Source organism: Sturnira hondurensis, unplaced genomic scaffold (assembly GCF_014824575.4).
Source record: "Sturnira hondurensis isolate 20B ecotype Veracruz unplaced genomic scaffold, ASM1482457v3 Scaffold0022215, whole genome shotgun sequence".
NCBI classification, from domain to species: domain Eukaryota; kingdom Metazoa; phylum Chordata; class Mammalia; order Chiroptera; family Phyllostomidae; genus Sturnira; species Sturnira hondurensis.
Genome location: NW_028094846.1, coordinates 6,312,258 through 6,326,483, shown reverse-complemented (window position 1 = coordinate 6,326,483; position 14,226 = coordinate 6,312,258). Strand labels below are relative to the sequence as shown.

Sequence of the window (14,226 nt, the reverse complement as noted above, 5' to 3'; positions counted from 1 at the left end):
AGAGTCAAGTTAACCTCTAGGTAAAGCCACACGATGTGAGTGGAAAAGGACTTTGTCGTCAGTATCTAAAAAGCACAGGTCGCTCCTTTCCCTACTAACGAGCGATGGGGCTGAGGGGTTATGTTATACAAGAGCGTCAGCTCGGCCGTAACTCTGCCTGGGACGTTCCAATCTAAGACGGTCATGGCTGGAACCCCTCCTCACAGACACACAGCTGAGGGGGTGGGGGGACGAGGGAATGTTGGGGAGAAAGGATGCGTCTGAGGGTCCCTACAAAGCGCAATAGCCGGGGCACACCTGACTTTGCTTAGCAGGGAGCCCCAATTCAGTGTTTGCAAAGCCAGCGGCAGAGTGGGGAGCATGGGCCCAGCTCTGCGCTCACACACGTGGGGCGAAGCAAGCCACGGGGCCAGAAATGCAGTATCATCCTCCATGGCGAGAATCCGGGGCCCGGAGGTGGCCCCAGGGAGGCCTCCCGGGCCACTCATGCCACCGGGGCCAGGCTGTCCCGAGGAGTCAAAACTCTCTTCAGAACTGGCCCATTCAAGAAAAAGTTTGCTTTTACACCAGGATGGAGAAGAGAGTTTCGTCTGGACGGGAAGTTACCTTGTTTAACTCACTTGGAAACATCAGAGAGGGCCCCGACCTCAGCCCTGGGCCCCTGGGTGTTACATGTCAGCACGGGGCAGGTGTGCTGCATGCACGGAGCATGTGAACAGAGCAGGCCAACGCCCCCTCCTCCCCCTGACCTTTCAGCAAAGACTGCAGGAGACACTGCCTCCACAGCCCTTGGACACGCCGTCTGGGGCACGCCCCACGGCAGGCCGCTGACCGGAGAGCTGCAGGGAAAGCCCTGGGCAGCTTTTCTCATCCACCCCCCCACCTCCCGCACAGGAGGCGTGCAGCCGGGGGAGCGTGGTTAGCAGCTTTTGGGAGGAGGATACTGCATTTTTCAGAGACAGACGCTGCTATCACAGACATACACAGATCAAGAAAAAAAAACTTACCTCCTCAAAAGTCCTAGACCAACTACCGTTTTCAATCATAGGCACAAAGACAATCGAAAAGGAGGAGGTCCAGTGAAACTGCACACCTACTCCTCCTACATTCGGGAAATGGCGGGAACAAGAACAGACACGTGGCAATGCTGGTCGGACGCACTGTCCGGTCACCCTGGGGCGGCCAGCACTCGGGGTGCGGGGAAGTACACTTGAGGCAGCCAGTGGGCCAGTCTCAGCTCAGGGCGGCCACACGCTAGCCTCCTCCCTCCCCAGGGGCTCTCTGCGGTCTGTGTGACTGACGGGAATGCTGTGTGGGGCTGTGAGCAACTCGGTGTGAGTTGTTTATGCTGCGCTGTCAGAGCTGGGTGGGAGGGACTCCTTACGCAACAAGGTTGGAAACCTTGCACAACAGCCCGTCATCTTCCAGCAACAGAGTGACACTGCTGGACAGACAGGGGGACGCGAGAGAGAAGTGGGTCCCGGGCCTCCCCCGGGGTCTGAGGGCTGAAGGCGCAGTGGACCAGTACAAGGGATGGCGAATGTCATTTTTTCCAAGATGGAAAAACAGGAAAATGTGAGCTGGCAACCAAAAGAGAATAAACTGAGCCTTAAAGGGAAAAATGATGGGGCGGGAGGCGGCTCTACGAACGCCAGCTCATAGCTCAGTGTTCTGGGTGTGTGTCCGCTGCTGCAACGAATTCTTGGCACGTGCTTTTGCAGACATTTAAGGGCCAGGAGAAAACGTTTCCCTAAAAGATCCAGTGCAATTTTGTTCCCAACAGCACACTCGCCCTCACTGATTTTGTTGCGGACACCTCTTTCAAAAGAGTTGATAGTCATCACCTTCAAATTTTATCAGGTTTTTTTTTGACATTCAAAGAGAAATGCTTACAGATGAAATGCTGAAATGTCTACATTGTCTGTAAATGGAGATTTGAGAAGGAAAACGTTGATACATTGAAAATCATGCTATGCTCTTCTTTTACCCAAAATATCCAATTTTATCTACCTGGTGGGGGGTTAAAAAGTTTAAATGTCAAACTAAAAACAAGATCTTGTCGGGACTAAGTAAGTACCTGGCAGTTGGCAAACCAGACTGCATTTCATTTGGCCCTTAAATTACCTTAGATTAAATAGCACAGGGGAGAGCAAACTTTTAATGTAGATGACCAAATAGTAAATATTTTTGGTTTTGTAGGCCATGTAGCCTTTGAGACTACACAACTCTGTCATTGCAAGCAAAGGCGAGCAGTAACTATACAAATGGATGTGGCTGTGTCCCAATAAAACTTTATTTACAAAAATAGGCATTGGGCCAGATCTGGCCCACGGGGCGTAGTTTGCAAATCCCTGCTCTACTCTGGCACACAAATCAAATTTTAAAGAAGCAAATGGGTTACAGAGGATGTAGAAACACAAGAGTGTGATGTAACTTTCTCAGTGATGTGACTTCAACAGGAAACAAAGCTTACTAAAAAGTGAAGAAAATTTTTAGAGAATTCACTCTGAAGATTACCAATAAACATACTCGGGAATTCTTAATATGCATACCATTTATACTTCCCCTAGTGTTGAGAATAACTTGATAAGCAGGCAAGCGCCATCAGCAGCCACGGGCTCCTTCCAAGCTAAGCTGCTCCAGCGGCCTTAGGAGGCCAAGGGCTTGCCCTCTGCGCTGCCCCAGCTCCGCCCACGGCAAGGGCACTGGCTATCAAAGCTCAAAGGGCAGAGTGGTGGTCCTCTGAGGTTTATCATCAAGCTTTTTTTGGTTACCATGGAAACCACCCTCTTCACTACAACTATTCATGAAAGGCACATTATCTTATAAGAAATGTTTCCAAAAGCCAACCACAGTCTCGGTGATACAGAAAAATATTAAAATGTAACTTTCTTTTCATCTGTAGAAAAACATTTGTCAAACACGGATTCATGTATCTTCACTTCTCTGAATGAGGAAGGACCCAACATAGTGAGAAAAGGGGAAACTTTTTTTTCCAGGTAAAAAAATTTAGTATAATTAAATTCTTCACTAGTCAAGTTAAAAACAAAATGTGATATTGTTCTAAATTATTGCATTAGACACGTGGGGATGGCAAACAGTACAAGTACCATCAAGCTTTACTTCCGATCTTTCGTTGGCACTGTTTTAACCACGCACAACGCAACACCTCAGCTTAAACTGCGTGCAGGGACAAGTGCTCTCCAAACACTGGGACGTGCAAGAGACTTTTCAGCTTAGAGGAACCCTTTTCTTTCTGTTTGCATTACACTCTGACTTAAAAATTATTATGTCTAACTTCAAGAAAGAAGTTAAACATTCAAAATTTGATCATGCTGAACATGGATATTACATGAGAAATTACGTATGTGTAATACTGGTGTCCCAAACCCTGATTCTAGGATTTACCCGTCTAGAATAGGTAATAACATACCCTTGTTCGTGCTCTGGGAGAGTCCCTGAATTTAACTAATTAGCTGTGCTTTTTAAGGCTGGGCCCACACTGGTGACAGTGGTTCTGTACTTAAACGAGGAAAGCACAGCACCCCCTGGAGGCAGGTGGAGGCGGTGACTCTCTAAAAAGCACTGTCCATTGACTACATGATGAGAAAACCAACTTCCTCCAAAGGGAACAATACACCTCCTTAAAATAGAAAATAGTTTAATTTCTGACACTGGTAAATGCTTATTAGAGGCTTGGCAACTAATTTTTAAAATGCACTAAAACAGCCCTGGCCAGTGTGGCTCAGTGGATTGAGCGCCAGCCCGCAACCCAAAAGGGCAGCGGTTTGATTCCCAGTCAGGGCGCCTGCCTGGTCCCCAGTTGGGGGTGTGCAACTGATGGATGTATCTCTCACACATCGCTGATTCCCTGCCTCTCCTTCTCCCTCCTTTCCCCTCTCTCTAAAAATAAATAAATAAAATCTTTACCAAAAAATAAAATGTACTAAAACAGCAACACGTATCCATGAATGTTTGTTTTCTGGGGACCTGCGTGAGAACGAAAATACACATGATGTGTTTCTACAGACACACCTTTCCCTGCACGGCACCTCACCCGAAATCAACATACACACTTCAAAACCGACAGTGCCCCTGGACACGTCTGGCCAGGCCAAACCTGGGGACCATAGCAGAGACTCGGATGCATACGCTACATCCTTCTCCCACTCCAGTTTCCTCTCTCTGTCCTGAGCTCCGGCCAGGAAGGTAAACAGAAGTGCACTGCAGGCTACAAGCAGCCGTGACAGAGCTCATGGAGTTTCAAACGCAACAGAGGCCAAGACCAGGTAGGCAGGCAGTGTGTATACAAGTGCATTATAACTATTTATAGACATTTACGTCTCTGTGCGTGTACATATGCACACGGATACTGTATTTATGAAGATGTACATAATAGAAATATGGACTAGATACATTCATTTTCATGTGTGTGCATTTTGATATATACCTGTACACACATGAAAATGCATATACGACCCACTTGTGCTGCCCTTTCCCTATAAATACGGGGACACAGGGTCTCCAGTCACGAACTGGCTCCATTCAGACAGGATGGTCTCTGCTCCCACAAGTCTGCCTTCTGCACAGGGACCTCTCAGTGACTCAGAGTTTCTGAAGAGAAGATGATGGGGCAGACGCCAATCCCCCCGGGACATTCTGCTTGCATGCTTTTGAGACGGGAGTCACATAAATTCACAAAGCCAGTGAAACCATCTTCTGTAATGCACTGCTCAGCGGGTCCTGTGGAGTCGCCAAGTTGTGTGACTGTCACCGCTATCTGATCCCTAAATGTTTTCGCTGCACGAGGGTTCTAAAACTCACACTCAAACCAACCCTGTTTCATCTCCTTCTCTGTGGCTGAGGTTTACGTGTTAGACACAGGTGAGCACAGTGACACACCCCGAGAACGCACGTTTGTGTACGTCATAAAAACAAGCCCAGGTCACGGGCCTGGATGGAAGGTGAGACAGCATGATGCGACTGCTGAGAGCCAGCTGTGCCCTGCTCAGTCTCGGACCCGCCTCTGGCCTCCCTGCAACAGGCCCATCTGCCTACCGCCACGCTCAGCGTCTGCAGACCGAACGCTGTCTGGCAGTATCTTACTGCATGACAGCTCTGGGCCATTTTTTTAGATGGACACAACCTCCCATGTGGCAAGCCCGAGGTAAACGTGGCGCTGTGAGCGGTGTGGATCCTAATGGTGGAGGAGACATGGTGTCAGCGAGCTGGTGTCGGACTCAACTCAAAGCCTCGAAACGCTTCCCAAGTTATTCTTCAGAATTTACGTAGCAGGTTCCCAGTCTGCGATCTATGAATTCCAAAGGTCCCAGGACCTAGACCAGAGCCTTGACAGGATTCAACTTAGAAGATGCTAAACGGTGACCCTAAGATGACCCCAGCATGATTAAGATCATTATAATTAGATTCTTAAGCTAGAAACTGGAGATGGGAAACAACAAATGTGTGGATGACTGAAAACTATGTTGTCAACTGCCACCTTGAGAATATCGTTATAACCCGAGGGCCAGAGCTTACCCATCACGTCTCTCCCCGCACAAATGTCTAGACATTACTAAAGGGTGTGGAGATGCTGGGTGGGGGGCCCTGGCCAGCTGTGCCAGTAACGCAAAGGGAGCAGTGACAGAATCAGCCTGGTGTGCACACAGACGAGGCCACAGCACCGCAGCGAAAAGGTAATACCTGTTTTCAAACAAAACAACAGGTTTAATTCTACTTTGATCCCTCAACAAAAATTGCACACATCAGTAAGTCTTCTGCGTGGTGAGCACTTTTTAAATAATGTGCATTGTACTATTAATTTATACATATCTGCTTTGGCACAAAAAGGATTGAAGAAACAATGACAAGTTGAGTCTCGGTCAGAGTCTACACATACGATTTAGTCTTCAGTTCCCTCCCTTCTATTTTGAAGCACCCTCCCCAGATTTTATTTATAACGATGGTAGCAATAGGAAAACTCCAATGACATGAGCGGTAGGAGGGCTTCATGTTGGACCCTCAAAAATACCTCCTAACTCTACCTCGAGCCTCCCTAACAGAGCGCGCTCCGTGGGCTGCACCGACACTGCCTCACCGAGGGGTGGCCAGCTTCACGCCTCGCCCTGTGAGCGCCTGCTGTGCCAGAGGGTCTGGGAGACAGGTCTGCAGCCAGTTCTACGCGCAGGGGAAACCAGACCGACGTTAGGTGATTGGGCAGCCACACCTGGGAGAACTATGAGGATGATCAGCTACAGAATGGTGCACATACGGTGGCGCTATCCCAGTAATGCTTGGGTAAGTTGAGGCAGCAGGCCTAATAAGGCTAAAACCTCCATGCACGGCGTACCAACCATGCGGCCGGGTCCCGTTAAGCCGGGTCCTTAACGTACACCATCCCTCAACCTTACAACCATCCTTCAAGGGAATGTGCATGGTGCGTGTTTTGCAAACCAGAGAGGCTCGATAGTTAGTTCAAGACAATGAACAATGGCATGGGGATTAAAAACCTTCAACTTGGATCCCAAACCCTGGCCCTTTTTTTTTTTTTGGAAAGGCAGGATTCCAACTCAGGTCTGACTACAAGATGGGTATACTCGGTCCCCCACGCCCCTCTCTGAACCCCCATGCCATTCAGTTTAGCAACAGAGACAGGGGGCACTGTGTGCCTGGAGCTGCCGGGCCCAGCCCTCTGCCGGCACGAGGGCAGTTACAGTGCCAAAGCGGAAGTGATGCCACCGTGGGCGACTTAATTCCTAATGCCACCCCAGTGTTTCTCTTTCCTGGCAGGATGCTGTGCCACGGCTCACTGTGCAAATACAGTGTTCTCTTCTCCTAACGTACTGATGTGGAAAGGGAAGGGCAGATCTGTAGGAAGCAGAAGAATCGAAGTATGGTAAAGAGAAATGGTAGTATTTCAGTGTGAAAATAAGTTCAGATTCAGTCACTGCATCACTACCACTGAAGAGATCTATCTTTGTGAATGGCCCAATTTAAACAAATACTGTTAGTTATTCAACTGAGATGTTAAGATGAAACCATTTTGACTCTGCAACTGGACACTGCAGTGAAACGTCACTGTCACTCAGAAACCCGTTTGTGGAAATCAAAGCTGCGACAAACACCATCACTGTGCTCAACACGACCTCTGTGGTCTTTATTCGTCCTTCCAGAAAGTCTGTGCTTCTGACATTTGCTACAGACACGGGTGCGTCTGAAGCATCCTCGCGCCAGTCCCGGACCGGGTCACCTTCTAAGAGTCTCTGCGGCTGTGACCGTGCGCAGCTAACGCCGCACTTGGCCACGTTTCCTTTTTCCTCATGTTTGAAAGTAGTCGAGAGCCACCTTCCCTCTTTCTTTTCCCCTCTCTCTCTCAGCTTCTTAGGAAGACTCCCAGTATAAATGCAACAGGTGGCGTTACCTACAAATATACAAACTGAAAGAAAAGACACGTTACGGCGGGCTGGCTCCTCGGGCGGCCCCCTGAAACGCACACACACCTGGACCTGATCCGACCCAAGGGTCAGGCTGGGTGCGGGTCAGTCGGGAAGGGGCGGAGGGACTCGAACCTGCGCAGGGGCTGCCCTAGGGTGGGGAGGGCACTGCTCCGGCGGGTGCCCGCGCCCCCCGTACCTTGTATCTGTCCATCGGGTCCTCCTGCTGCAGCTGGCTCTCGCGCATCGCCTGATACTCCTTCTCATATTTCTTCAGCTTCTTGGTGGGAACCTGCAGGGTGCGAGGACAGGCAGTCAGACGGGAGGCGACTGAGGAAAACATCTACAAAGCGTTTCCAAGTCTCCGGCATTCTGATGGGGCTCGCCCGACTCAGAGCTGGGGGCCATCTAGATGCCGGAGGAGCGGCCGGCCGCACGCTCTCCCTGCCAGTCCGCCTGCGGACTGTGGGCCTGGGTCCGGCGGTCGAGGCCACACCTGCCCCACTCACTCTGCTGTGACCGCACACAGCTGTCGAAGGGCACATGAACAAACGTGTCTGGCCGCGTCCCACGAACCTACTCACAGAAACGGGCTGCAGCCTGTCCCTCTCTGTCCCGTGACACCGCTGACACACCACACCCTCTTCTCCTTCGTGTGTTTGCCAGCGCTATTAATTTTGTGAACTACCTTCCCTTCAGCAAAATTCACTCACAGCCTTTTTTGAAAAAACAAGTTAATTTACCAGCAGAAAGAAGACTCTAAATCTGTCACTGAAAGCTTAAAAAACAAAAAAAAAGATGGAATCGTGGTGCTGAAGGAGGTGACAGGAAACCACCCCAACGGCTCCTCTGCTTCTTGCTAGAACTACGTCATCTTTCAAAGACAGTGGCACTCTACTCTTGTCTGAGGAAAGGCTGGGAACGTACAGAACCTTCGGATTTTAAAAATAAATAAGCTTCTGGCACTGGAGGGACAGAGTGTGAATGCGACCATGCCTGTGAAACGACAGGCAAGCCAACTTCCAGTTCAGAGTGGTGTCGGGAGAGTTAAATGATCGGGGTAAAGCACCTGAAATAATGCATGGTTCATGGAAATTCTTAAATTGTTTTTTAATGATATCCCCTCAAAATTAAAATATAATTATATCCCATTAATCTGTTCTATTATGTTCAATAGAATATATTAAATCTACCTTTCGGCTTTCCTTAGATAATCAAAATGGTATCATCCCTCTAGAAATCAACACCTTATTATTTAGGTCCCAAAGGAAGTGATGGAAAGTGAAGAGAAACAGTTCGTCTAATTTTCTAAGGATTACGGACGTGCTATTCGGCCGAGGTCTTGGGGACCCGGGGAAGGCAAGGGTGAGGGGCTGATGTCCCTGCCTGCCTGTCACAGTGTCTGCTGGGGCAGCCCAGCCAATGCTCTCAGCAGACTGCTCCGTGTCAAGTTCAAAATACGAAGTTTGGAAAACACGAGCACACATGTGCATGTGTGTGCATGTGTGTATGACAGAGCAAGAGAGAATGGGCAGCACCTGAACAGATGTGAAATTATCATGCAGCTTTCTGGGTTGAGGAAGGTTGAGTTCTCTGGAATCTGGCCAGAGAAATTTGTTCAAAAACAAAAACCAAACAACCACAGCAGAGCCAACCATTGTATGGTAATCACTTTGCTCCTCCCACCCAGGAGCACTGCCAAGGGCAGAACCATCTGCTTCTCACCACCACCGGACAGCTCTCCAAACCCAGGCAAACCTGGCAGACAGGTAAGACATTCACCACCAGCAGGACAGCCTGCCGGCGGGGGCTGTCTCCCAGTCCAACAAGAAGTAGGACGTGGCCCAGGGTGTGACCGAACTGCAGAGCCTCTGTCGACAACTGTCGTGAGAACACTAACCCATTATCACACCATCTCCAGGGAACGGCACCCACACACTGTGACCGACCACACGAACAGCAAGAAAAAGGCAGCGCCTGCCAACCGTGGGGCTCCAAGGTCATCAGATGACCAAGGACATTCCATATGATCATGTGGGAAGACGATGTCATTTTTCCTGACCTTGAGAAAGGCCTCAATGTCTTCTGGTTTTCTTTTCTCTGTGTGTATTAATCACATACTTGGGGGAGGGGGGAGACTCAATTTGAAGTGGCAATCACTAGCACTGAAGGAAAAGAGAGAAGAAGTCTGAGAGTTCTAGCAAGGCCAGGTGTTTCATGTATAACCCCAGGGACAGGGGCCAAGGGGAGGAGGGTCACCCCAGTAGCGGTTTACCCACAGATCACAAGTATTTCACTATCTTCGAAACCGCATAGCAGTACCAGGGGGCACCAGGCTGAACACCAGGCCTGGGTGGAAGTATCTTCTACGTGGTTCTACATGGATCTGCTGGCCACTGACTCAATTCACATGGCAAGCTGGCTTCTAGAAGATTTCTTCTCAAAGCACATATTTTAATATTCAAACATGTACTGAGATGTTTTTAAAAGTAAAAGAGTGTCCTTTTAAAAGTCAACCTTGATACTTATGTTAAGAGGTTCATTTCCAAGTGAAATTTTTTTCAAAACACAGTGAACACCTTCAATAAGCTAATCCCTTCCCATCTGGCTGATATTCTAGGATGTTTGGCTTCAGCTTGCTCAGGGAAACAGAACAAGTTCCCAGAACAATATGTTGCTAGGAAACCTTCCAAGCTTATTTATCTTGTGCTGTGGGGTGATACTGAGCATCCACCTGTGACTGGCACAGAGTGAAAGGCGGCAAAAAAAAGAGCAGAGGAGCAAGGGACAGGGGAGCTGACGGGAGACTCCTGTTACTTACGACGACACACAGAGAATGGACGGTTCCGGTTCCTGAACTATTACTCCACGACAAAATTGATTTTGTCATAGGGACTGCAGTTTTAATGAAAGGAACACAGAGACCTCAAGAATTATGACAATGGAAATAACCGATGACCTCAAGAGCAATCTAGGGATTGCTCTCAAGTTAGATACTCTTGATGCAAACATGCACCTGAAGAGGATGCCAAGGGAGAAACCCCCGACTCTTCCAAGTGTCTACCGAATTTGGGGACCTGTTCCACCGAGCGTCCATCCCCTGCCTGCCCAACGCCTTGCCTCCTATTTGACTAAATTCAACCCAGTGTTTTTCAGGATGCAAATCTGATGTTATTCTCCTTCCTAACTTTTAACGGCTCCCGGTTGCACGAAGGATCAAGAGAGGAACGCCTGGCTGGGCTCTGTAGGGCTCGGTCTCTATCTGTGCCTCCTCACCCTCCCTGCCCCCGTCTGGGCTGTGCACTCTAGGAAGGGTGGAAAAGGACCCAAACAGATGCAAAAGGCCATGATTAGGATTTCTGGTTCTATTTCTACCGCACCTCTTTAAAACATCCATATTTGTGCCAATTTTATTAGAGTACACACCTATGATTTATTTTACAATGAATATTACATATTAGATAGAGGTCAAAAGAGACAAGCAGTCTCCACTGTGGCCAGAGTGGTCTTCCCCTGGGTTCTTTATCACATCAGGCCCTGCCCTGTCTCACGTCTTGGAGCTTCGGTTCTGCCAAGATGCATCCGGCACCTTCGCCTCAAGATTCCGGCTCAAAACACCTGAGGTGTGATCCTCCATTTTTAGAAAGCTTCTCAGGCAATTCTGACGGCGTGTCCATTAGAAAACCCCTGGATTAAAACACCAAGTGCCGGGCGGGGAGGGGCGGGAAAGGCCAGGGGGCTTTGATGAGCTTGCCTAGAACATGACTTCCAGTCCCTAAGGAAACACCCATTCGGACTCTCAAACAACCAATCTATAAGGAAAGTTCAGGAGAGAATCAATTTGTGAGAGCTGGAAGGACTATTTTTGATGCTCTAAAATATTTCAAGAACCCATTACATAAACAGTTTGAGTATAAGGACGAAATCGAGTTTTAAATGAGGAGAAAACCGTAAGCGCATCAGGAACAACTACCGAGGCCGCAGAGTTTCTCTCGAGACCAGAGGTGCGGCGGTCTGGGGCTTAAACAGGCTTGCGTTCGAGAGCCTGCTCCATCACAGACTAGCGATGGAATTTTATAAGCGTGTCATTTAAAGCTCTCACTCAAAGCTTCGATTCCCCCCTTTTTTTAATGGAGGTAACACTAACGACAATGACCGTGACCGCCCCCTTTCACCAAGCATGCGACTCACGCCACAGCACTGAGACGTGTTCCTCACTCACTCGTGCCTTAGCCTCCTCACGAAGCTGAGCCGGGTCTGCCAGGCCCACACTGTAAAGTGAGCGTGCTGAGAAAGACCAGGTAGCACGCACAGGGACCAGAGTGAGGACTGGCCCAACAGGCCCTTCTGACACCAAAGGCAAACCCTTAACTGCAACATGTCTCGTGCCTGTCACCGACCACACCAGCTTCAACCCCAGGACCCTGTGAGCCTCGTCAGAAGCCTGCTATACCCACTGAACTAACCCACAGCAAGATGATGGAGATGTTGCTATTTTAACCCCTGCCTGGGCAATAATGAACCCAAGATACATGTCCTATCACCCAGCATAAAAGAGGAACTCAGAAAAATATAAACACCTTCACCCTGAACTTCCCGGGCAAGCCAGAAAAAGGAGGTCACCCAGACCCTGGGGCGGCTGAACCAGGAATTTAACTCTGGGAGAAGCCTGCTTAAAAGTCCACAAAGAACTGAGAGGGGGCAGATGGGAATGATGTACTGCCCCTCCCTTCCAGCCTTCTGCAAACGGGCACTGAGGCACAAAGCACCCAGGAGATTGAGAGCTTAAAGCAAATTACCTCTCAGATGGAACATTTTTTGAGAATGTCCTTCTTCTCTATTATTTCCCGTGCTCTCCCCTATTTCTCTGTGTCCCCACCGCTTCACGCACCGACGTGCACACAGACTGTCAGTTCTTTCCTTCACCCACGTGCGACAGCTGCAGCTGTGGCCCCAGCCCTCCTTCTGCTGGGCTCTAAATCTGCTTTGCTCAGATTCTTTGCACATGAAGGACAGAGAAAGATATTCTGTCTCTTTTTCTGGTAAGCAAGACAAATTCTTCTCATTATATTGGATATCCTAAATTTTAGGCTGAATTATGGAAACCCTGTTATTTTTCCCTTTGTAAAAATTAAGAGTAATAATATCTCAAGTTGGCATGCTTCTATTTCTTTTGGTTGTCAGGGGGAGGCACTCAAAACCCACTGTAATATCTCAAGTAAAATTCCACCTCTGAATGAATCTTTGGTTAGAAATGTACCACTTAAACTTTTATTATAGTGCTCGAACAGTAGAATCGATACTAAGGGCTAAAAAAGAAGATGGTGAGATAGTAAGTAATACACTAAACCTGGTTACATGTTGAATGGTGTTGGTCTGATTCCAGGGGTAGATTAACCAGATGTAGTCCCCAAACCAGGCCACAGAAAGTGATACAGCTGTGCATTCAGAGGGAGCTAATTAAGCTTTTTTAAAACTAGACAACAAGGCAGGAGAGACAGAACGATAGGGGAGCCAGGCAGGACACTGTTCTCGGTGACCAGCAAGCGCTCCATCCACGATGACGGTGCTGGCCCCGCCACCAGGGGGATGCTAAGAAACCTGAAGCACAGAATACTTTACGTCAGCTGCCACTGACGATTACATCGGAAGTAAATACATACCTCACATTCATGGTATGCAGAAGGCTATAGACATTTATACTACATGAAATTTAATTCAAGATTAATGTGCCAGCACGAGCAGTAGCTGTATAAAACTACCAGAGTCTTCAGAGAGATTCTACTTTACTATTCCAGATACCTGCAGAGAACGCTCAGTGGGAAAGGGAGGGAAGCAGGCCCTTGGCTGTGTTCTCTGCCTTCAAAAGCTGCACGGGAAACTGGGCAGAAGCCGTCAGCAGCAGTGTTAAGGTGCATGGTGATTGCACTTTTATACATCAACGTTTTTAACACGGGAAGAAAACATCCCTACTTTGCATTTTAAAAAATCACCCATTTAACAAATATTCATTGGTTATCTACTACGGAGCAGGCACAGCCAAACAGGAACAAGGCACAGGCCATCCCGTCCGGTCAGTGGGGGTTAAATCTTTGCGCAGATAACCCACGACAAAAATACACAAGTACAAAGTGAGGAGAGGTTTCGGTGGAGAGAGAGAAAATGACAACCAGGGCTCTACCTTTTTTAAAAAAATTACTGCTGTTCAAGTACAGTTGTCTGCCTCCCCCACCACTCCCTGGCCACCCCAGCCTCCCCCCACCTCCCTTCCCATATCCACCCCCTTGGTTTTGTCCATGAGTCTTTTTTTTAAAAATATTTTATTTATTTATCTTTAGAGGGGAAGGGAAGGAGAGAGGGAGAGAAACATCAATGTATGGTTGCCTTTCGTGCATCCCCTGCTGGGAGTTGGCCTGCAGGGAACTGGCCTGCAACCCACACATGTGCCCTGACTGGGAATCGAACCGCGATCGCCTGGTTCGCAGGTCCGCGCTCAATCCACTGAGCTACACTAGCCAGGGCTGTCCATGAGTCTTTTACAATTGTCCCCGGAAACCCTTCCCCCTTCCCCTCATCATCCCCTCCCACCTCCTCCTGGTCACTGTCAGTTTATTCTTAATTTCAATGTCTCTGGTTATATTTTGCTTGCTTGTTTGTTCTGTTAATTAGTTTCCACTTACAGGTGAAATCATATGGTATTTGTTTTTTACCTCCCGGCTTATTTCATGTAAGCATAATGCTCTCCAGTTCCACCCATGCTGTCGCAAAGGGTAGGAGCTCCTTCTTTCTTTCT

At 48.5% G+C, this 14,226-nt stretch overlaps 1 protein-coding gene across 12 annotated transcripts in view; it reads right to left on the bottom strand.

The window, feature by feature from the left end:
• The window catches only part of RABGAP1L (RAB GTPase activating protein 1 like), a 448,545-nt gene that overhangs the window by 19,159 nt on the left and 415,160 nt on the right, over positions 1–14,226 (bottom strand). For 10 of the 12 annotated variants that reach the window (XM_037035334.1, XM_037035336.1, XM_037035337.1 and 7 more), the window contains one exon: positions 7,633–7,725. In XM_037035334.1, the coding sequence (XP_036891229.1) occupies positions 7,633–7,725 (93 nt within the window). Of the gene's footprint in view, positions 1–1,007; positions 3,757–7,130; positions 7,436–7,632; positions 7,726–14,226 lie in introns of those variants that run through there. The other 2 variants (XM_037035339.1, XM_037035345.1) reach the window with 2 other exon arrangements.